At 39.3% G+C, this 22,356-nt stretch overlaps 3 protein-coding genes across 7 annotated transcripts in view; 2 read left to right on the top strand and 1 right to left on the bottom strand.

The window, feature by feature from the left end:
• LOC116717078 (histone-lysine N-methyltransferase ASH1L) overlaps positions 1 to 2,405 on the bottom strand; it is a 30,682-nt gene extending 28,277 nt beyond the window's left edge. For 2 of the 4 annotated variants that reach the window (XR_004338685.1, XR_004338686.1), the window contains exon 1: positions 1,992 to 2,401. The gene's annotated coding sequence lies outside the window, so the exon portion shown is untranslated. Of the gene's footprint in view, positions 1 to 1,991 lie in introns of all 4 variants that reach the window. The other 2 variants (XM_032558159.1, XM_032558158.1) reach the window with 2 other exon arrangements.
• A 2,435-nt stretch (positions 2,406 to 4,840) lies between these two features.
• On the top strand, positions 4,841 to 12,028 carry dap3 (death associated protein 3). 2 transcript variants are annotated; one of them, XM_032558164.1, is made up of 13 exons: positions 4,841 to 5,018; positions 5,188 to 5,229; positions 5,518 to 5,631; positions 7,177 to 7,278; positions 7,355 to 7,463; positions 7,571 to 7,663; positions 7,747 to 7,877; positions 8,760 to 8,840; positions 9,448 to 9,612; positions 9,707 to 9,766; positions 9,844 to 9,933; positions 11,609 to 11,726; positions 11,814 to 12,028. In XM_032558164.1, exons 2-13 carry the CDS (start codon positions 5,191 to 5,193, stop codon positions 11,897 to 11,899), a joined length of 1,188 nt encoding a protein of 395 aa, XP_032414055.1. In that variant the 5' UTR covers positions 4,841 to 5,018; positions 5,188 to 5,190; the 3' UTR covers positions 11,900 to 12,028. The 2 variants fall into 2 exon arrangements, with proteins under 2 accessions (XP_032414055.1, XP_032414053.1); XM_032558162.1 differs by having other exon boundaries at positions 4,841 to 5,047.
• Positions 12,029 to 13,327: 1,299 nt separating this feature from the next.
• gba1 (glucosylceramidase beta 1) lies at positions 13,328 to 22,350 on the top strand. The gene is made up of 12 exons (XM_032559456.1): positions 13,328 to 13,454; positions 13,580 to 13,657; positions 13,733 to 13,924; positions 13,991 to 14,137; positions 17,217 to 17,350; positions 17,424 to 17,596; positions 17,694 to 17,783; positions 17,870 to 18,017; positions 19,426 to 19,650; positions 20,707 to 20,870; positions 20,943 to 21,059; positions 21,138 to 22,350. The coding sequence occupies exons 2-12, from the start codon at positions 13,585 to 13,587 to the stop codon at positions 21,241 to 21,243; spliced, it is 1,569 nt and encodes a 522-aa protein (XP_032415347.1). The 5' UTR covers positions 13,328 to 13,454; positions 13,580 to 13,584; the 3' UTR covers positions 21,244 to 22,350.
• The last annotated feature ends 6 nt before the right edge of the window (positions 22,351 to 22,356 follow it).

Raw genomic sequence — 22,356 nt, 5'->3', positions numbered from 1 at the left:
GACTTGACACTGTAAGTCACTGTGGTTCCTCTGGAGAGGGACGATTAAATCATGATAATGGCCCTCCATCTTTCCAGCAGCATCATGATCACCATCCTGTGACAGTGTTATCATCGAGGACCACAACAGCCGCTAGCATCTGCCTGACAACAGCAGGAGCACAGCTGGAAACTGGGCTCCAGTGTTGGCATCCCAAGTTATTGAACCATGAAGCCTCGCAGTTAGTCACTCAGTTCTCACACCTCACCTTCACAGGGAAGGAGTAGCGCCCATAAGGAGATACTGTGAGGTAGTGGCCCACCGTATGAATTTACTGGGCAATCGCAGATGAATGTCTTTTTTTTAATAATTTTTTTTTGGGTTGTTTTATTTATTGGTTTGTCATGCTTGTGTCTTTCAGAGCGTACTTCTCATTCCTGTCCTTATACTCCTGATATTATATTCTGGCTCCAGCTTTTATGGTGCTAGAAAAGATGATCAGTGGCTCTCATCTGGTCACCCTTTTCTAGAGCTTTCAGAGGCGCCACTACGGGGAGGTAAAGTACTTTGCAATAGTATTCACCTTAAACAGTTATCCTTTTGTCAGATTTCAAGCATTCACTTCAATTTATTTTATTGGAATTTCATATGATCGACTAGCACAAAGTAGTGGTTAATTATAAGCAGAAGAAAATTATTTTAATTGTGTTTAGCAAAAAGAAATCTCTAAGGTGTGTTGTGTGTAGCAGAATCCAATTTTACTGCAACTACAGCTACAAATCTTTTGGGGTTATATCTCTGCCAGCTTTACAACTAGAGACTGAAATACTTTCTTGCAAAATAGCTCAGGCTCAGTCAGATTGATGGAGGTCTTCTGTGAAAATCAGTTTTCAAATGCTAGAACAAATAATTGCCTATGGTTAATGGTTTTCTCCAACTTGAGCTCCAGATTTCTGCAGCTCCTCCAAAGCCATTGCTTACCTGGTTAACGCCTTTAACAACTTGACAGCTTAGGTGGATGACCATGCAAGCTTTGGATTTGAGTAATTTATTTTCTCTCTAACCCATTATGTTTCTTGGTCTTTGTGTTGCTTGTTCTCTAATTTCCAATAACAAACCTCAGATACTTTCAGCTATACTGAGACTATATTATACTTATTTGCTAATTATTTCTGAAGGCAATTGGTTACACAGGTTTTGGCTTACAGTTGCCAGTGTAACCGTGCCACACTTTTCTTATTTTATTATTCATTAAAAACCATGTATCCTTTCTTTCCACTACACATTTTTACTCTTCTTTTTTGCTTGTTTGTCACATAAAACTCTCCTAAAACACATTAAAGTTCGTGGCTCTAGAGTGACAGAGCGTTGAAACAGTTTGAGGGGTGTGAATACTTTGGCGATTTTTCTATATCCCACCTCCTCACACGTACACATACTTCTCCCTCAGTTAGGAGTGTGTTGATTGAACATTGTGTACTCAGGTCGCAGTTGTGTCGGCTGACTGATGTTGCCACTGTAGATATATTGAAGCTTTCTCTCCTCTAAAATGACTTTGCGCACCATCCTCTTGATGCTGGCGCACTTGCAAATGAAACACACGTGTTGTTGTTGCTCCTCTCCTCCGTTATTACATATGACGCGTGTTTGAGCGTCCTAATAAAAAACACAGCAAACATGCACAGCAAGCGAGCTAAAAACTCAACATGGAAGTAAAAGAGGGTGCATGGCATCAAAACGCGCCTGCTGATGTGGATCAGTCCCGAGAGAGCCCCCCTCCCCACCCCCTCTGTCCTCTGCCAGTCCCCCTGCTGGTGTCAGCAACACTGAAATAAGAAAAATATCACCGCGCAAGGAGAACAGAGGAAGGGGGGCAAACACGCTCAGCAACAAGGGATAAAATTAGCGCAAAGCGGATGCACCGAATTTGAGCTCGGTCATGATGAAAAGGCCTGCGCACATTAATACGGACTGCCATGACAATCTGTAATAAGGCTACGTAGGCTACTTACCCAGAGAGCGCTTCCCAGAGCCAACTGCGTTCGAGGCAAAAGGAGCTGAAGGTGTTGCTGTCCTGCTCTCCGCTCCTATCGGTTCTAACTGCGAGCGATCCGCCGCTTCTGGTGCATTAGATTGTGGCTCCGATTACATAACTAAGGCCGGCGGAGGTTAAAAACACCCCCGAAAGGCGAGTTTGTTTCCCAGCAGAGCGCGGAGCCCTCCGTGCAACAACATCGGCGCGGGTGTTTTTCATAATCGGTACAGTCGACGGATCTCCGCCGAAGCGTCTCCGCAGCTAGGTGGCGTACTGGTTACACCCACTGGGTCTTATTTTGCCACTTCTCTCTCAGGGAAAGTTGGATCGCTCCCGCCAGTTCTCATGGCTCACGGCGCTCTGATGTACGTGTGTGCGCACACAAGCAAGCAAGCAATGAGGAGGAGGAGGAGGAGGAGGAGCAGGAGGGGGACGGGCTGAAGGCTGCAGCTCTCTAGTGCATATGTGCGTGTGCGGTTGGATGTGCGGGAATGCAACTGCGTGGCCATTTTCATGTGGCCAGAGGAGGAGATAAAACGGCGAAGTGAGCCCAGGTTCTCATTGCAGTTCATAACAGGCGATCAGAGGAAGGCTATTTAGTCTCTTAATAAAATGGCGACGACTTGGCTGAAGTGAGCTGCTGTCAGGGTGTTTTTCTCCTCCTCTGGTGGGGAGCAGCTCAGAAGTTGCAGAGTGCGTCATGTGAGATTGGGGGTTCAGCTCATACATTGCTGGGAGAGGCAAACAGGATATGAGCATTTATTAAAAAGTTAAAGTGAGGACTGTTTATTATGCATTAGTTAAACAAAGAAACAAAAAGCAAAGAGTCTCCCTCTATCACCCATCCACGGATAACATCATATTTTTATTTCAAACGTAACGTATTTGACAATAATAGAAGTTATAATATACATTATATCGTTATCTTTGTTTTGTTGCCATTCAGAGGTTCCAAGTTAGAACGGTTTAGGTCGACAGAGTGAGTGTGTGTCAAGTTCATTGATATACCTTGTCAAATAAATGTGTAAAAATTCTCAAAATAATACATTTTTATTGCAGTAGTGGAATATCAAGACTGCAATTTTAATTAAATTTCTGGCTTTAATTTGAGAACATTTAATGAGAATAAAAACATAACGCACACAGCAGCAAATTTCTCTCAGCCACTATATTTAAAATGGGAAAGACAAGAGAACATAACCTTGAGGCTGTGCATTTTGAACTTTGCAAGACAGAAAATAGTTAAATTCTGCCCTGAATTTACTCAGATCTATAGTCTAAAAGTTTAAAGCTACTGGGACTGAGACAAACAAGGCCTGATGAGGGAGTTAGATTTGATCTCAACATGTATTTGCACCATTAAATATTTATTTTGTTTATGCATTTTTGTAATTTAATTAGATTGAATAAAATTTGAATGTTGGCTAAACATAACTTTAAAAAATACAAAGAGTTTTCAAACTCTGATTTTAATGATTTAGGGGGCGAAACTATCAAAAACAACATGAGTCTATAAAAAAGAAAATAGTAACTGTTTGTGCCACCGTTGGTGGCAACATTCAACTTTGATGCATGGCAATGTGTTTTTACGTCTCTATGGAGCAATTTTGTCCCACTCTTCTTTAAGTGGCCATTCGATCAAAATTAGTCCAAGAGTGCATGATTCTTGGACATTTGAAGTACTTCAGACTTTAAATACTGTTTAAAGTCTGAAGTACTTTAAACAACATTTAAAGTACTTCACACTTCACTGCCTCAGCTAAGGTCAGTGTTCATAATTTAATAATAAATAAAGCAACATGGGCAATAATGGCATCCATAGGACACTTCCAATGTGGGAACCACTGCTGAGCGAAAAGGAAACTGGTCTCACAATTCCCAGTAGACATCTTGATGATCCCCAAAATTTAAACTTTTAGTAATTATATCTAATGTAAAACGAATGCATTATTTTACAATAAAGAACATCATATACAGTTAAATATGGTTGTAGCAGTGTATGGGCCTGTTAAAGACCTACTGCAATTGATTAACCAATTTATCCTTTAGTCAATGAATGGATTGTTCAACATTTTCTGCTCTTCAGATGAAAATCCTGAACATAAACCATGAATCAGCTTGTGATCTTAGGTCCAGTACACTTGTGGTATTCAGAAGATCTACAGAACACTCAAGTAAAAGTGTTGGAATGAATGGCCTAGTCAAAGTCTGTATTAAAATATGGTCCAACTTAAAGCAACCCTTTAAGTTGGGCCAAAATCCCCCCCAGAATGGACAGAGAGGTTTGATAGTCAGTTATCAGAAAGACTTAATTTCAAGACTTAAGTTCATCAATGAACTTAAGTCTTGAAATAAGCTCAAGACTTATATTTTACTTCTTTGCACCAAATATTTAAGGGTGCAAATACATGTTGAGATCAAATCTAACTCCCTCATCAGGCCTTGTTTGTCTCAGTCCCAGTAGCTTTAAACTTTTAGACTATAGATCTGAGTAAATTTCTGAGTCTTAAAATAATTATACCAACAATGGTATCAGTTTTGATACCATTTTAGGTATCAAAAATGGTAATGAACAAAACTACTGCCAAAACATTTAATATAACCAAAGAAGATAAATAAGATGCACACAAAGAAAACACGCTGGTGCAAAGAAGCAAAATAAAGTAACTTGAAGTATATGAAAAACATGATAGCTCATGAAGGTTACTCTTTAAACTCTGTACAAGATATGCGTAACAACATTTAGAAACAAAATGTGCTAAAGTCCAAAGAACTCAATTTACCATCTTTGAGGAGAAGCTTGTGTGATCTGATTGGCTAATGACTGTGCTACGTCACGTCCTGGCGTTCATGATGGCGTTGTCCATGACAGACCTGGCACATTGACTTCTACCGAGCTATGTGGAGCTTTTCTTCCCCTCGTCCTCGTCTCCAGGTCGTTTTGTCGGTAGATGAAGCCAGCAGATAAACTCCCAGCGTAAATATCTGTGGAAGTGAACCGCTGGTGAGTAGCTTCACAGGCCTCACAGCTCGGTAAGTGTTGCCTTCACGGCGCTGCTGCTGCTAGCTGTTAGCTTTGTGTTTATTCAAAGGTTACGTGACTCGACTGAAACCTTTAAATGCTTTAAAGCTTTAATATATAAAAGTAGTCACTTTTCCTTGGCGTGTTTCAGATCATGTCCCTTCACAGACTGGCCTTCAGGCTGCGGCCAACGGTGAGAGTAATATTTATGCGTTACTAACTGAGATCCAACTCATTCTCCATGTTTTTAAAACCACATTTGGAAATCCTTAAAGGATTTCCAAAGCTTAAAGCTAACGGACATCAAAATTTGATTTGAGAAACTGGTTTTAGCTTCTCATATTGTATAATTTTTGTTGAGTTTTACCAGTGTTTATGAAATATTTGAAGTATGAAACAATGTTTTGCAAAAAATAAGAAATAAAGCTGAGTTTTAGTAAGAGGTAAAGATATTTTACTTTATTTTGCTGCTGTGCTGCAGGTGACACATGTCAGGAGTCTTCATAGCAGTGGATATGTCCAGCAGCAGGAAGCCGTGGCTGTGGAGCCAGAACCAGAGTCCGTATCAGTCTTCAGGACACAGGAAAAAGACCCAGTAAGATGTTTTTAATAATTTTCTATGGGAATCAGGTGGTTCGGTTAAGAATCCAAATTTCCATTTATAATTACTTTTTTTAAAAAGCATAAGGGCATATGTTCATGTTTCTTCTAAACAGATCCACTTGCTCCTTTATTTATGTATTTAAGGTTAATAGACTGTATATGTTTTTATGTTCTTCAGTGTTTGTAAACTGCTGCAAATTGAAAGCACAAATTTTAATTTTTTAAAGTTTTTAAGTGTGCAAAAGCACGCTACATGTTTAATTGTCTGTACTTCTTAAGTAATAGGATGAAGCCACCACTGAGTGTGCCACTAAAAGAAGCCGATATATAAAATAATTAAAACACTAGAATTGGAGATGATGTTTTTATTTCAGATAATCACTCATATTCACCAAAGCATTTGATCTATTTATAGTCTGTTTTTAAGATTTCTCACAATCACTGTTCCTTTAAACATGAAGGACTGTTGTTATGTAATACTTTGTGCATATTGATAAATATGTATATACAGTCAGATTTATGCATAACTTTATTTACATTCAACCAAGAAGTTTAATTCTGACTGATAAGGAGGCAAGCGTCTCTCAAAAGATAAAGCAATGTAAAATAAGTGTCAATTTGGAAAAAAAGTAATTTTTTTCAAAATGTTTTATTTACATTTGGCATGACAGAAGGTTTTGCTACCCATCTCAACGGTGATTGGAAAAAAATTGTCATTAGACGTTACAGCAATCAAAAAGATTTTCTCATTGCTGAGCAGCTTTTTGCATGTTTCCACTGTTACTGTGATTGTTTTTATGCTTGGTGATAAGCCAAGTGCTTTTTTTTTTTTTTTTTTTTTTTTTTTTTACAATTGGTGTATAAATAAATACATATAAAAAGTACACATTGTTAAAATGAGATGGTCTGAGGTTATTACAAACCCTGAAGTTGCTTTGAACGTTTCCCATTGCAAAATCATTTTAGAGAGAACATTTTTGTGGTAATAACTAAATTGGTGACAATTAGTGTTTAAGTTAACATAAAACCTGTCGGAAGCAGTTTTCACTTTTTAATCGCCTTCTGTTACACTTGTCTCTATGAAAAGATAAATGCATGTTATTTTTTCTACCCTTATTTATTTTAGTGTCTTCTTTTATAAGAATTGTGGCTTGAAATAAGTAAATTTAGAAATCAAATTTAAAATAAAGCTGTTTTGTGATCAGATTAATTTTGATTAAAGGACTCTGTTCCTTTCCCAGTTTATCATTTTGTCCATCCAAAACCTCGTACCTTTACATGAGTGGCCTTGAATTAATTTCCTTTTTTCAACTTGTTCTTGTTCCTTTTATTGACAGATTCTACTTACTTATGTTGAAATATTTGTAATAAACGAATAATGGTTTGTCGTACCGGTGTAACAGAGTCATTTTTTTATCTGATATGTTTGAGATTTGTATTTTTCATGTGGGCTTTTGAAGTTTTGCACTTTGTTATGAAAGATGTCCAGATGTGATTATTCTGAGTGACTCATCTCTGTCCCTCGCTGACCCTCCAGGCTTGCCACTCAGACAAACATGTGGGACAGTTCTACACCCTGTCTTCTGCACATGTCCGGCCTCTGTTTCCGGACAGCTTCCCTTGGCGCTATCAGCAACAGGCAAGTTCGTTTCTGAAGCTTTAATCGATGACCTGTACAGTCAACCTGGCTATAAACCGCGCTGTATCATTTCTAGATGAAGACGTTCAATGAGACTTGCATCATGGTGCGGCAGCCGGCCTTGGAGGTCATCTCTTACCTTAAAAAAGCCGACTACAGCCAGCCTGCCCTGAGATACGTATTCTGTATCCTTCAAAGCTCTAAGCCGCACCGACTGCAGAGATAAACAAAAGTTCTTTTGCCTCTTGAGCCTGAATAAAAGGTTTGTTGTCGTCCTTATCTGGGGGCTCAGACGGGCTGAAGGGGACTGGGAAAACAATGTCTCTTTGTCACACAGTCCACTTCTGCTACACACAGGGATGGCTGGTGCTTCACGTCCCTGATGGTAAGATGAACACAAATCCCACAAGTGTTTATCTGAAAACCAAAGAGATTAAAACCCTTCTTCTTCTCCTCTTCCTCATACAGCCCACCTGTGGGTGAAGAACTGTAAGGAGCTGCTGCCATCGTCCTATAAGTTGTCTCGCTTTGATCAACCGCTAGAAGCCACCACTTGGCTACGCAACTTCAAAATCACCAACGAACATTTTCTTCCAAAGGTAACATTAAAACTTACTCATTAACCTTGATGGTAGAGTTATGAAATCAAGAGACAAAGGCTGGAATTAGATCCTATTTTTTCCCATTATGAGAATTTATTTTTTGTACATGCAGCTGTAAACACATGCTAAAGAGACCCGCTAAGTAATATCTTAGTTTTAAAAAAGCTGTTCTTCTACTCTCATTTATGTTAAGTTGCAAAATTAAAAATCAAATTAACAGTTTATAAGCCAGAGTATTCATTGGAGTCTAACAAGCGCTGGTTGCTTTCCAATAAAACTTGCTGATCTCACTCAGAACTGACATATTCACAACAAACCCAGCTAACTTTTCACAGTTGTTCATGTAACCCGAAGTTGTTTTTTCCCCATGTTTGTCCTGTCACAAACACAAACTTAGTGAAACAAATGTGTTTTATTGAGATCTTGTACTGAAAGCTGTGGTGGCGAACTGTATTCAGCTCCCTCTCTAATTCAGTGTTCCTAAATAAAGCTCATTACCATCAAGTCCTCTCTGAGTGTATAATTTAACTTCAGTAAATGCAGATGTTCTGTGAAGGCCTCAGAGGTTTGTTAGGGGACATTGGTGACCGATTAGCATCATGGAACAAAGCGGTTATATAGTTTCAATTATTTGCTGCTATGTGTTGGTCTATCAGTAAAATCCCCCCAAAAATGGGCTAAGACTCACGTTTGTGAAATGAAAATATGATTAATCCTAGGAGATATCATTAGTTTTGGACAGGGCTTTCAGAATGTGCTGCAGAGATTTCCGCAGAGGGTCTTAAGTCTTGATATGAAGCAAAAATATAAAGAGACACATTTACATCTCAAAGTTTATGTAAAAAAAAATCGGATGTTTGCAACTTTTTTTGTTCTCAGATAAAACTAAAAGAGCGGTATGTGTGGACGAAGAGGGAGTCCACCGAGGCGGGAAGTTCACTTGGAGAGCTGGTGGATCAGGTCAGTCCTTATCTTCCTCCAGTGTTTTTCATTAACAATGCGTCCTCTCTCTCTCCCTCTCTCATGATCTCTGCTTTATTTCCACTCAAGTTAACTCTCCTTCAGGAGTCTTTAAAGTTTTATCTCTCCACCTCCACCGGTGATCAATAGCCAATGAGCCGAGCAGGGTGATGGATCAGCACAATGTTGTTGTACCACACGCATTGATGAGGACAGAAAGGAAGCGAGGATTTATGTGCAGCTGCAAAATCCTCACCTTTTGTCTGTCACATTTCAGCTTAGGGAGATTCATTGCATCCATCAGGGTCTGACTTGTCAGTGTTGGTGTTTCTGGAGGCTGCTGTGCAGGATGCTAACATGGTTAGAGGAAATACTGATAAGCATCGCTCTGCTGCATTATTTGATTTGATTTTCTATTAATCTGTCTAATACTTCCTGTTTTTTTTTTCCTTTTATCTGATAAAAACTTGACCCTTAAAATTTATTGCACTGTGTATAAAATTCCCCCTAAGTCCATCTGCTGTTTATCATAATGTGGTGTTTTTAATATTTTTCCGTCTTTTCACAGCATTGCATTTTTCATCTGAGCCTATTTGCTTTGCTGCAGGGAATATCGCGAGTAAAGAGCAGCAGCGACGTGGTGGGAGCGGTGATGAAGGAGCTCAGGCTGCAAAGCGGCCAACCGGGAGCGGACTTCCGCCTGGCCGTGGCTGTGGACGGCGTGAACGCCCTGTGGGGAAGATCCACCATCAAGAAGGAGGATAAGACCGCCGTAAGACAAAACTCATCCATCATGCTGCGTCATCTGTTGTTTTGTTTTTTTTCCACAAACAGGAAGTCTTATGTGTCCTTCTAATTTTCCTCAGGTGGATCCAGAGGAGCTCACTTTGGTTTATAACCTGAGAAAGCTGATGAAGAACGACTGGGTGAGAGGGACGCAACAGTTAAAGCCTCACAATGCCGTTTCAGAAACCTGTTGTTGACATTTACCGTCTTGTCTCAGAGCGGCGGCGCCATCATTACCACTCTGTCTCAGACGGGCTCTCTCTACCTTCCAAAATCCGCCTACTTGCCTCAAGATCTTCTCGGAGAGGTAAGAGAATATTCTGTTTCATCTTGATGTTTGATCAGCTGCTCCTCAGAGAGCTGCAGATGATTCAGCTCTGCTGCTCAGTTTAGGCTAATGTATATCAAAAAAAGACGTCTAAGTGGGTAAAGACGCAGCAATCGTAGCATCAAGGAAACCACTTCATTTAGTGACAAACCTCATCTATATGGGGTCTTTAAAAGATTAAAAAAAAATTATTAGAATAGTCTCAGTTTTACATCTTGAGCAGTTTTAAAGACATCCAGAGTTGTTCAGTGTTCAGTTAAATTTACTGCTTTGCAGTAGTCATAACCCATGACTCTTTGCATATTTTGCCATTGTTCCACCTTTTTAAATATGCTTTGAGTTTTCATGTGCTAGACAATGTTGTGCCTTACTGAAGTGTAAGAAAACTGAGAAATTGTTTCTAAATGTTTTTACTTGCAGAAATTCGAAAAGTGTGCCATACATCCATTCCCTTTCAGTCAATACCTTACACACAAACATCTTTTCTACTGTTACAACCGCAAGTCGAGTGTATTATGTTTATCTCAGCTTTCCACATCTAAGCACTGACATTTTTTGTCAGTTCTTTGCAAAAATAATTTTAAGTTCTGTTAGACTGGATGGAGAACATCTTGGAGCTTCAATTTTCAAGTCTTGACAAAGATTCTAGATTCGATTTAACTCTGAACTTTTTAAAATATGAATATGCTTTGAATCAAGGTTTGCCAGTGTAGCTCAGGCTGTATGTTTATGGTTGTTGCTCTCCTGAAATGGGAACATCTGCCTCAGTTTGCACTCTTCTGGAGCCTATAGCTATAATTGCATTGTGTGCATTTATCACATAAAACCTCCCAGGAGTACATTAAAGTTTTTGAGATGTAAAGATTTATGCCTATTAAAAATTGTCTCTAGACTGCTCTCAGTTTTAAACAGCCCCTATGCAGATGTACTGTATGTCCATTATAATGTACTTCTCTTAATATTACATTTATCCTTAGAGTATCATATTCTGTTTGGCATGAAACTGCCTATTGAACTGTTCAACTTGCTGTTTTTGTAAAGAAAATAACTTTTTACTTTCTAGTAGTACAGCATAGAGGTGTTGTTTTTCCATTGATAAAAGAGAGTAAAGCAAATAATGACTCGCATTAGTCTTTTCGACACTGCAGCACTTTACCATGTGACTTCATTAAGTCGTTTTGAACTAATTACTAGTATATTTGTTGTGCGACTGCACACCAGGAAATCAGTTCATCCTATTGCCTGATAAATCCCTCTTCTTATGCCGAGAGGCATAAATTACAAGATTTAAAGTGCGATCACGTAACCCACCTAATGGAAAGCATTTGCATCAAATGAATATAATATTTATTATTTACTTCACCCTTGACTGTGTGGGCTTGACTTTAGCTTTTTTTTCATCACATTAATGCATATTTGAAAACATTTATCATTCACTTCGTTCCTCTTCCCTCCTGAAGTGCCCGAAGCAGTCGTCATGGTTTCTGACTTTACTTTTTACATGTAAATCTATTGAAAAAATTGGACTGAATTTGTGATCTAAGTGCGTGCTTTGGGATAATAATTAAAACTATGGCTTTAAACGTGTCACACACCTGTAGACAGCCGATTTCTCATTCGGTTCTTTAACTTCCTGTCGGTGTCGTCCTCATAGAGAGGCTTTGACAGCATGGATCCATTCATCCCCGTATCGGTGCCCAGCTACAGCGAGAAGGAGTTTGAGAGCTGTTACCTTTACTACATGGATCGGAACTGGCTGCAGCACCCACAGAGTGAGTTATGGTCCTGTCACTCTGCAGTTGTGTGATTAAAAATGAAACTTAACCAAAGTTTTCTGACCATGTTTGCTTTCCCATCAGGCCGAACAGAAGAAGGGAAGAAAGAACTCGTCTTTTTGTGCAACATGAATCCATCCATGTTCGAAAGACTTTGTGGCTACTTGTGAAGTCACAGAAACATTTCATCACAACAATGCCACTGCATCAGAAACATACAAACATATATCTCTGTGGTGTGTATCATGCTGTAAATTATACTACTTTGTTGCTTTCATAATAAAACATTACCAAAAAAACCTGTTTGTTTTTTATCTTTAAGAATATCACTAACTATTTTACAATTTGAAAATAGAGCAAGTGTGGAAGAACTTGGATCAAGGTCTTGTTTGTCACAAAGTTACATCATCCACGTTTAACACTACTGAAAATTAAATATTTGAATGTTAAATTATTTTCCTGGTTAAGCTTTGTTTTTTTTGTTACATTTCATTGCTACATTCAAAAAACACAGTCATCAAAAAGCATTTGTCTCCTTACCAATTTCTTGTTTTTACACTCTTATTACACTTGTGTGTTACAGATCAAAGACATTTTAAAATCATACAAAGATGACATCAGTAAATGTATAATATAAAGTTTTCAAGATCAGTTATCCAGAGAAACTTGGCTTTATGTGAAGGGTATTTGCCCCCTAAGCCTAATAGCTTGTTGTTCTCCCACTTGGCAGCAACAATTGTGGATGAACTTTGACCCACCCTTATTTTAGGATTATTTTATTCACGTTGTATGATTTTGAACATGAACTGCCATCCTGAAACATTTGAGCAGGTTTAGGTCCAGCCTTTCACCGAAGCCACTCTGAAAGCCGTTTTTTTTTTTTTTATTGCGTGAGATGAACAATGTGCTGTTGTGCTGCAGATGATGGAACAGCTGCATAACCTAAGTCCTCCTGAACTCAAGCTGCAAACTGATGGCCAGATATTGTTTTTCAAGATGTTCTGCTAGAGAGCAGAGTTCATGATTCCATCAATGAAATGAAGTCGTCCAGGTCCTGAAGCAGGAAAGCAGTCTCAGACAGACGAGTTTCCCAGACAGACCTTCTGCTCTGGGAACCCCGTGAAATCCCCCAGAATGAGCAGGACGGTGTCTCAGGCAAGAGGAATGTCTGGATTTCCCTCCCGCACATTTGCACTGCAACAATCTTCGATAAATATTCTTCAGTGGATGGATGAAATGTGGATATTCTATTTATTTGATTCTCATCTATAAACAAATATGCTCTTTTACCAGTATTGCCCGTTTTTATGAATTGTGTTGTTCAATTGTGATTGCTTTTTACCTCAGTTCGTCTTGGTCTGCCCAACCTCCTTTATTTGGTTTATAGTGTTTTTCCCCACTTTTAAAGTATTTTCTCCCCTGATTACACTTTTCTGAAATGGATTGCGTCCAATTTCAGGAATAATGGCAGATACATTTCACGCTATTCATCAGGACTGAAAACACGTTCTCTGTTTCACTCCCTAAATCCCGTTTTGACGGTAGAGCGCCCTCTGGCTGCAGGTAAGAATTACTACGACGCTGTTCACGTGATCGCTTTTAAATTCACGTGACCAGTTCATAAAGGTGATCGGAAACCGATCAGGAAGTTCCCTGATGGGACAACAACAGATTGACGGAGGAGTGTTGTTACCTGGTCAGAGTTTCTTCTAGCTTCTTCTTCAGGTGATTTAATGGTTTATAAAAAAGATCTGAACGACAGGACTGTGAGGTGTTTGTTTTTTGAACTGAGTGAGCTCAAGTTATGTTGCTAAAGTTTCAGATCCTTATTATTTTTTATTCGCCTTCAGGTAAAATGGTGCTGCTGTTGCCATCAGCTCTTGTCGTAGTTCTTGTTGTCAGCGCAGCAGACGTGACTCTTTGCGCAGGTAACCCAAAAGCAAAAGCACAAATATTTCCACCTATTGTTTTTATTTGCAGTAATGATGTTTTTCCTCTCATAGGAATCAACAGATGTGTTGCCAGAAACCTCGGCCATGACTCCGTGGTGTGTGAGTGTAATTCCACCTACTGTGACGGTGTTGGCCCGGTTAGCCTGCCACCTCTAGGTCAGTACTCCACCTACCTGAGCAGCATGGCAGGCAGCAGGATGGAGCCAGGCCAGGGTCAAGTCCAGGTCAACAGCACTGGAGCAGGTAAGAGGATGAGCTCTGGGATATTGGGACATCAATGCTTTTCCTTAATGAGTTTCCTTCTTCCAGGTCTCAGGCTGACGATTGTTCCCTACCAGAAGTACCAGAGGATCAAGGGGTTCGGAGGAGCCATGACGGACGCAGCGGCTATTAACATACTTTCTCTCTCTGCTGGCGCACAGGAGCAGCTGCTGCGACAGTATTTCTCCAAAGAAGGTAAAGGTTATAAACTTTATAAAGATTATAAAGTGGCTGAGTTTATGTGGGACAGTGCAACTTTAAGTCAGAAAATGACATTAAAATGGTTATTCTGGTTAGATGGTTCAAAACAACGTATAATATCATAGATACAAACTAAGCTTGAGGAAAAATATAATGCCTTGCCATTGTTGGATTTCTCTTTGTTGTTTATCATGCAAAAAATGTATATTTTGTTTTTAAAATGGGTGTAAAAATAAAAGTACAGATTGCCCTGTGAAAAGGAGTTGTTCCTTTCCACTGTTGCCACTTTCTTGTTTTGGAGGAGGGATTGGTCAGTGACTTGCATGGTATTATTAGAGAATGCAATTTGCTTATAATCTGTTTAGATGGTGGACGGATTGTGTTATGTACAGATTTATGAATATAAATTGGATCGTCTGAAGCGTCTTAAGAAGACATTAGTTGGGAACTAGAATATAAAAATAAACCAAAATGAACTGCATTGTTGTTTTAATGTAACAGCAACCAAATCCAACACAGCAAGTGATTGTTTTAGATGAAGCGCTACCTGTAAAATATTAAACATAAATGCCAAAGCAATGCACTTCATCCTGTAGTGTAAAATGAAAGCCTTATTGTCTTGCTATATTTGACAGCAACAGGAACCAGACTTTCTTCTAATCTGGGTTTTCAAACAGTCTTCCAGTATTTACCTTTTGATTTTTAGTGTTTTCATTCCAGTTTGTAACTGCTTTTTTGTTTTTTGGGGGGGATTTTTAACATAAATCAGTGTATTTATGATCATTGTCCTGCTGGGACGCCAAAGTTTGTAAAACGTTTTGCAACACAGGCCAGAATTGTTCACCTAAAAGTATTCGGCACCGTTATTTGGATTTTTTTATTTTTTAAAGAAAATAAATAACAATAATTCTAATAAATTCTCAAAGTTTGTAATTTTATACTTATTATGAAATTACAATGAAAGCCAAACACTTGGTCAGTAATTACCAGAGTAGTCAAGTTGGAAGTATTAGTGGGCTGAAAAGGTAGATTTTCTTTTTTTTCTTTTATCTGCAATAATTTATTTGCTGCAGAATTTTAATTGCACTCAGGGGCCGCAGAAAATCATCCCAAGAGACACAAAATGGTCCCCCTGCCACATGTTGGACATCCATGTGTTTTTTTAGATTTGAAACAATAGCTGCAACTCTTCCAAACATTTCTGCTACCAATGTGATCAAATAGCTCCATCTTTGTCCTGTTTGACTATTAAACATCTTCCCAGAAGACATTTGATCTGACAATATTCAAACTTCATTCAAGATTTTAGGTGTCAGTACTGGAGCAGATCAATGAAACGCAGTCGGGTGGTACAGCAGTAAAAGTGATAAAAACCTCGCTTCAAAACTGGGTTTGGAATTTAAAATGGGAGGTAAAATAATAATGGTTGTCATGTGACCACCCAGAAACATCTGGCCACTTTGAAGCTAAGTATATGGAGTGGTACTGAATGTGGACATAAAAGCATAAAACTGTACCACACCACTGCATGACATAAACTTTCCCCCATCCAGGATTACATCTTTTCTCCCCCACCCCAAAAAACATAAAATCTTTATAATGTAGATTTAGCAATTTTGGCAGAAACCTCAATCTGGAGATTTGGTTTCATCATGCTGCAAATCCTGTTGGGGTTTTAGCAGACTCAGATCTGATGACCATCCGGGTCACTTTAATTCTTTTACCGCAGCAAGCTGGTCTAAAATGATTTCGAGTTTTGAGATGGTGGTTCAGACTGCTGGGTCTAGGAAAATAAATGAATAATAGGAAAATGCTATTTCTTTCTTTTTTTTATTCAGTTTAAATGCGGCCTCATTCTCAGCATCCCTCCTCGGTTAGATTGTTCTCTGGTGTTCAAATGACAGAAAGAAAAACAGAAGCAGTGAAAGTGTTCTCTTAATTATGTCTTTAGAAAAGTCTTAAGATTGCTGCAGACATTAACTGTTTTCTATTATTTTAAAGATGCTGTTTTGTTTTCAGCTGAAAGGAAAACAGCTCCATTCAATTTGTTAGTACTACAAGGCACGCTGTTCTGCTGAGAACCCCACAACTTAATGTGCATCAATAATTTTCCTCTTTTTTTTTTTCCTTTTTTTTTTACAAGCCATTCTTTGTAAATGTCAGTGAGGTTTTTGTTTGCAAAACACCATAAGATCATCAGCTTTTACAGAAGTAGCTTATCGCAGCAGCAGCAGCAGGCAGATCTTTATCGTTTCATCTTTGAGAATCATATCTTATTGCGTCACCGGCACAGTACCAGAAAAGAGATTAAAGGACTGCGAAGAATAATGCTCATAATCCTATTGAAGTTTTTATTCACAGTGCAGAGATGAAAGATTTCTAGTAAAGTGAGTCAGGCATGTCGATGGAACCTTAATTTATTCAGGGAGCAGCGGTGCCGTCACGGTTTGGAGGAGAGCATCATCAGATTCTTCACACCTGCAGATGTTTAAAGCTTTGTGACATCTGCACCAGCTGCGGGGCCCGGTCCAACGCTCGAGGGCCACCTGAGCAGAATTTGAGCCCACTTTTCAGATAAGACCATGAGCCAGAGTATGTTTTGTAATTGTGGCAACAAAACATACTCTAAATTGACTATTTTAGAGACATCAGTTTATGTGGTTCATTAAATAAAAAGTGCTGAGAATAAAGCTAAAAATAAATTGTACTAAATTTATTGTGCAAAAAAATTGTGCTAAAGCTCAGCCACAAAAAACTGAAATCATATACTGCTCGATAACTGTATAATGTATCAAAAAAATATGTACTTTAGTTTAAATGTTATATTCGTTTAAATAATATTTATTTTTTCTTTTACAACAAATTAAACAGTTGAGCAAATTTAAAATTAAACATAGCATATTGTTGTCAAAATATAGAGTGAACAACAAATAGCAAAGAAAGTTACTAAGTATTACGTGACTCTTGAGGGCCCCCTGCTGGTCTGGAGTCCCTGGCTTGGTTAACTTATTTCTTGGGCCGGCTCTGATCACTGAAGACTCTGGACCGTTTTCGTTTCTCTGTGTTGTACCAGGTATTGGCTATAGCGTTGTGCGCGTCCCCATGGCCAGCTGTGACTTCTCCACTCGGCTGTACACCTACGCTGACGCACCCGGGGACTACGACCTGAAAAGCTTCGCTTTGGCCCCTGAGGATGTGAAGATGAAGGTCTCTGTCTTTGGCAGAAACGCATCCATCTCCTGATGTGTCCTCATCAATATCCTCTTCCTCTTTGTTTCAGATCCCTCTGCTGCTGCGTGCCCAGGCTTTGTCCCCTGTCCCACTTTCCCTGCTGGGCAGCGCCTGGAGCGCCCCTGCCTGGATGAAAACTAATGGTGCACTCATAGGAAAGGGCTCCCTGAAGGGCCAGCCAGGGGGCAAGGAGCATAAAACATGGTCTCAGTACTATATCAGGTGACTTTTGGGTCTTTTACCTTGAATTATTATCACACATCAGACAGGCCTGATACTAGAGAGATAAATTCTGATGTGTTTTAACTTTCCCTGACAGGTTCCTTGAGGAATATGCTAAATATAACCTAACCTTCTGGGCGCTGACTACAGGAAATGAGCCCTCTGCAGGACAAATGACAAACTACAGGTCCCTGATTTAATTTGGAACAATACGCAGCATCCTTGCCGCTTAAAAATGCTAAAAGTCACATTAATATCTTTGCGTGGTTGCAGTTTCCAGGCTCTGGGCTTCACTCCTGAGGAGCAGAGGGACTGGGTGGCTATGGACTTGGGCCCGGCCCTGCAGTCCTCAGCACACCCACACACACACATCCTCATACTGGATGACAACCGCCTGCTGCTGCCCCACTGGGCCCGAGTGGTGAGTCCAAGGACAGAGAGATAGAGCAGTAGGGAAGGTCGTCTCTGACTTTGTTCAACCCACATGGTGGCAGATGAGATCAGAAACTACAGTTATATTTTAGGAAACCAGCAGTAGACCAAACATTCAAAAAGGAAAGTAAAAGCAGAAAGTAGTGGCATGTAAGGTAAATTCAAAATGAGCAAAGTCTGCTGCTGTTCAATCTGCAGTAAAATGGCAGTTGTAATTAAATTATGTTTCCATATAAGTCACATGCAAGTCATCATGAGTGCTGATAGAAATGTGTGACGTTTACTCTAAAATTGAGTTCATCTCAAAAGTCTACATATTCCTGGTGTTTCCCAGGTTTTGCTAAATAATTTTTCCACAGATAATTTGACATATTCAGTACAATTAAGCCCACACAAAAAAAAATTATTAAAGGAGTAGAGAAAGACTGAGAACAAAGTCTGGAAATATACATTTTTTCACAGTCTTATTTGCTTTTCTAATACTTTTCCATACTTTCTCAGACTGTTTAGAAACTCTGAATGTGGTGCACTACTTTATGCTGGTCTTTTTTTTCTGTAAATTCCTGATTCTATAAACTGAAACTTTAGGGTAGGAGCATTCAACTGGGGGCTGGCTGGGGGTGTCAGTCCAACCCACCGATGAGTTCATTAACAAAAGGAAAATCTGGAAAAGAAAGATCTTCAAGATTTCAAGTGACCAAAAAATATGAATTGTGTAACTTTAAGTTTTATTTTGTTTTAAATTAGAAATCAACAAGAAAAACACTAACAGAAATAAAACTTTCTTTCAGAGCCCAACCTGTCATAGAGGATCTTTCTCTTGTTGTAAAACAAGATTAATGAGAAAAACACTAGAAAGGTTTGGAAAGTCAGATGCCAGAAGAATACTTTGCTGAATTTGTAGGAATTATGAGCCATTTTGGTTTGGTTTTATTTTTCATATTAGTAAATCACTACTTTACTGCAATTTCTGAAATGTAACTAGTTTGAATTTCACATTTGTGTTCTGTTTACTGCATTTATGTTTGAAGCAATAAAATAAGTGATAAATGAAAACAGATCATTTTAAGTTTGTTGCATAATTCACTGGATGCCCAGCGCCAGATCTGTTGACTTTCACTAAATGTGAGCAATTTAGTTGAATAGCAGTGCTTTAGGGAAAGAAATGTGTGTGAGAACATTAAGTCACTCATTTCAGTAGAACTAACAGTAATTAAAAGTCAGTTCAACATCTGGAGACTGTTGAATGAACAGATTTCCCTGAATCTCTCGAATTTATGCCACAACTGTCATCTCAATTGTCACATAAATTAGAGAGATTCAGTCCAGATTATATGATCAGACAAATAAACCTCTAGTTGCAGTAATTATCTTTTTTTGCCCCTTTGTCCCTTCAGGTTCTCAGTGATGTTCATGCAGCACGATACATTCACGGCGTGGCGGTGCACTGGTACCTGGACAGTTTCGTCCCTGCAGAGGCGAGCCTGGGAGCCACCCATCAGCTGTACCCAGAGTACTATCTGTTTGGCACGGAGGCCTGTGCGGGCTGGAGCTCAGCGGACCGCGGGGTGAAGCTGGGCAGCTGGGACCGGGCAGAGCAGTACGCACATGACATCCTAGAGGTGAGCTCATCTCAGGGTTGGTGCTTGTTCAGTCACATCCACTGTTGCAGACGTCAGATTTGACAAGCTGCGAGTCGTCCCAGAGAGGCGCGTCTCCCTCCCCTCCACGCTGCAGTGCAGGTTAAATGTTACACTCTGCTGCCCCCTCCCCCACACACACACACACACTACAGAAACTGCCTGCAGGGCTGCAGAGCAAGCTGGAACTGGTGTTCTGTGTCATCTTACTTCACTTTAGCAGGGGGAAACTGGAGTCCTTCCATTCTATTCATTTTGTGTTCATTCAGGTATTAGACGTACCCTGAGTCAAGAAGAACTTGATCCTGTTCATGCCTCTCTGCCGGTGTCACGTTTTGTCATGTTACAAGCTAAAACTTTAATGCGCTTTACTGGGATTGTATGGGATGGATGGATAAAATGTAAAGTGTAGTGGAAGGCAAATGATGCATGGTTTTCAAATAATTTTAGAAAAACAAATCTGAAAAGCGTTGCATATCTATGGACTCAATATCTGCAGAATCAGTTTTTACTGGAGGAACAGTCTGAAGTCCTTTGGGCATTTTTGTACACAGCTAGAAATGGAAATATTTGTCTGCTCTTCCTTGCAAAAGTCCTTCTATTCAGTCAGACTAGAAGAAGTAAATATGTAAACATCAGTTTTCAAGACTTGCCAAATATTCTCAGTTGAATTTTGGTCTGGACTGTGACTGAACCAGTCACCAATCTTTGGCTCTAACCTATCTGTTATGTCCCTTCATCTTCTGGATTCTGTTACATTAGATTTTATTTAGAAATGTCAGCGTGAAGAAGGGTACATACAAAATGCACATCACACTATTACTTGTAAAACTTTTAAAAAACATGTTCCATTCTTAATTTCAGTTAAGGCGCATCCTCTACTTTGCGTTGGTCCATCATATTATATTCCAAACTCCGGTGTGTGTTTGTAGTGTGACAAGACACTGTGAATGCCCAGTTAACAGATTCACTTCATGAAGATACACTTCTCACCACTACAGTTTCAGAAGACATACTATGGTGTTTTCTCTGCTTCAGGACTTAAATCACTACGTTGTGGGCTGGACTGACTGGAACCTGGCACTGGACCAGACTGGTGGGCCAAACTGGGTGAAAAACTTTGTGGACAGCCCCGTCATAGTGGACGCCAAGCGGGACGTCTTTTACAAACAGCCAACTTTCTACAGCATGGCCCACTTTAGGTAACGTTTTTTTTTTGCATGTTTCCTTTTGACTTTTACAATGAGATCCTTATTTTTAGTCTTTGTATACAGTGCTTTCCTGTGGGAGGGGTCCCAGAGAGTGGGAGTGTCTGCTAGTGGAAAGACACAGCTTGAGTTCTCCGCCTTCGTCAGACCAGACGGCTCTGTGGTTCTCATCGTTCTCAACAGGTACTAATAAAGAAATAGGTCCTAATTAGTGCAGTTTAGTGGTAAATACTAACCTGCTGTGTGTGTGTTTGTGTTCAGGTCACCATCAGCCATTCAGTTTGAGGTGTGGGATCCGGCTGTGGGTTATATTCCCTGCACCGCGCAGGCCCATTCGCTGCTCACGGTGGCTTGGAACACACACTGAGATTTAACAATGACGCACTTTAAAGTTTCTCTGAGCACTGCAGACACAAAACCAACCATTTATAAATCGCATCAAACTGTTATGTCTTCATTAGGGTCCGCACCACTTACATGCCGGCACACTTAGCAGCTTAAGAAAAGGGTTCCCCTTTTTATGTTGGATAATATAATTTAAGAATATGCTGAATCTGTTTGTGACAAAATCTCCAGACAGTATGTATGCAAATGATTTGGTCTAGTTTTCATTTTTGAGTATTTCCTAAAGAAATCGGAAAACAGCACTGGAAAAGATCTAATTTCGTCACGACTTTATGTCGTCATATTTTCATTTGTTTATTCTCACAATCCTGCTAACTTGAGATGTTGCAACGCTATGAGTAGAGGCCACTACTCACCCGCCCAGCCAATGTTTACATGTAGAGATTAATTGCTTTTGAAGATTTGATACGGGGCCACTCAGGGTTTAAAATGGGAGCAGTTTGAGTTTCAGATGTGTTGCATCTGTTGAACTGGATTTCTTTTTCCAGTTAGGACCTACATCTGACCCCTTTGTCAGTTTTGCTGATAAAGGCTGTTTCTCGTCAAGTGGATCTCATTCAGCAAGACTGTTTACCTTTCACCTTGGCTGTTTGGTGAAGCAACCCAGGCAGTGAGGTGATTGGGGACGATCCACATAAAAGGTGTCAGTTTTAAACCCAAGCTAATAGGCTATAAGCTTATCTTTAAATTGGACATCAATTATAATGATGTCCTACATCTACTAATACATGTAGAGATTACATGTATCTCTTTAATAATAAGTTATTATTAGTCCTAATAACTAATAGGACTAATAATGAGACTAATAGGACTAGTTATTAAGTTAATAATAGCTTAACTTAAGTTATTAATAATAACTTATTAGTTATAATAGTTATTATAACTAATAACTATTAATTAGGACTATAAGTAACTAAGTAACTATTTATTACTAATAGTTATTAGGACTTATAAGTCCTAATAATAAATCTACAAATAACTGCAGTCCAGCAAACACAGCTTTCATATGGGTTAAGGTTTGTAAAAACTCCAAGATGGGTTCACAAATCAAATGGCAAAGTATGAACATCAAACA

Source organism: Xiphophorus hellerii, chromosome 3 (genome assembly GCF_003331165.1).
Source record: "Xiphophorus hellerii strain 12219 chromosome 3, Xiphophorus_hellerii-4.1, whole genome shotgun sequence".
Classification (NCBI taxonomy): Eukaryota; Metazoa; Chordata; class Actinopteri; order Cyprinodontiformes; family Poeciliidae; genus Xiphophorus; species Xiphophorus hellerii.
This window is presented reverse-complemented; position numbering and strand designations above follow the sequence as displayed.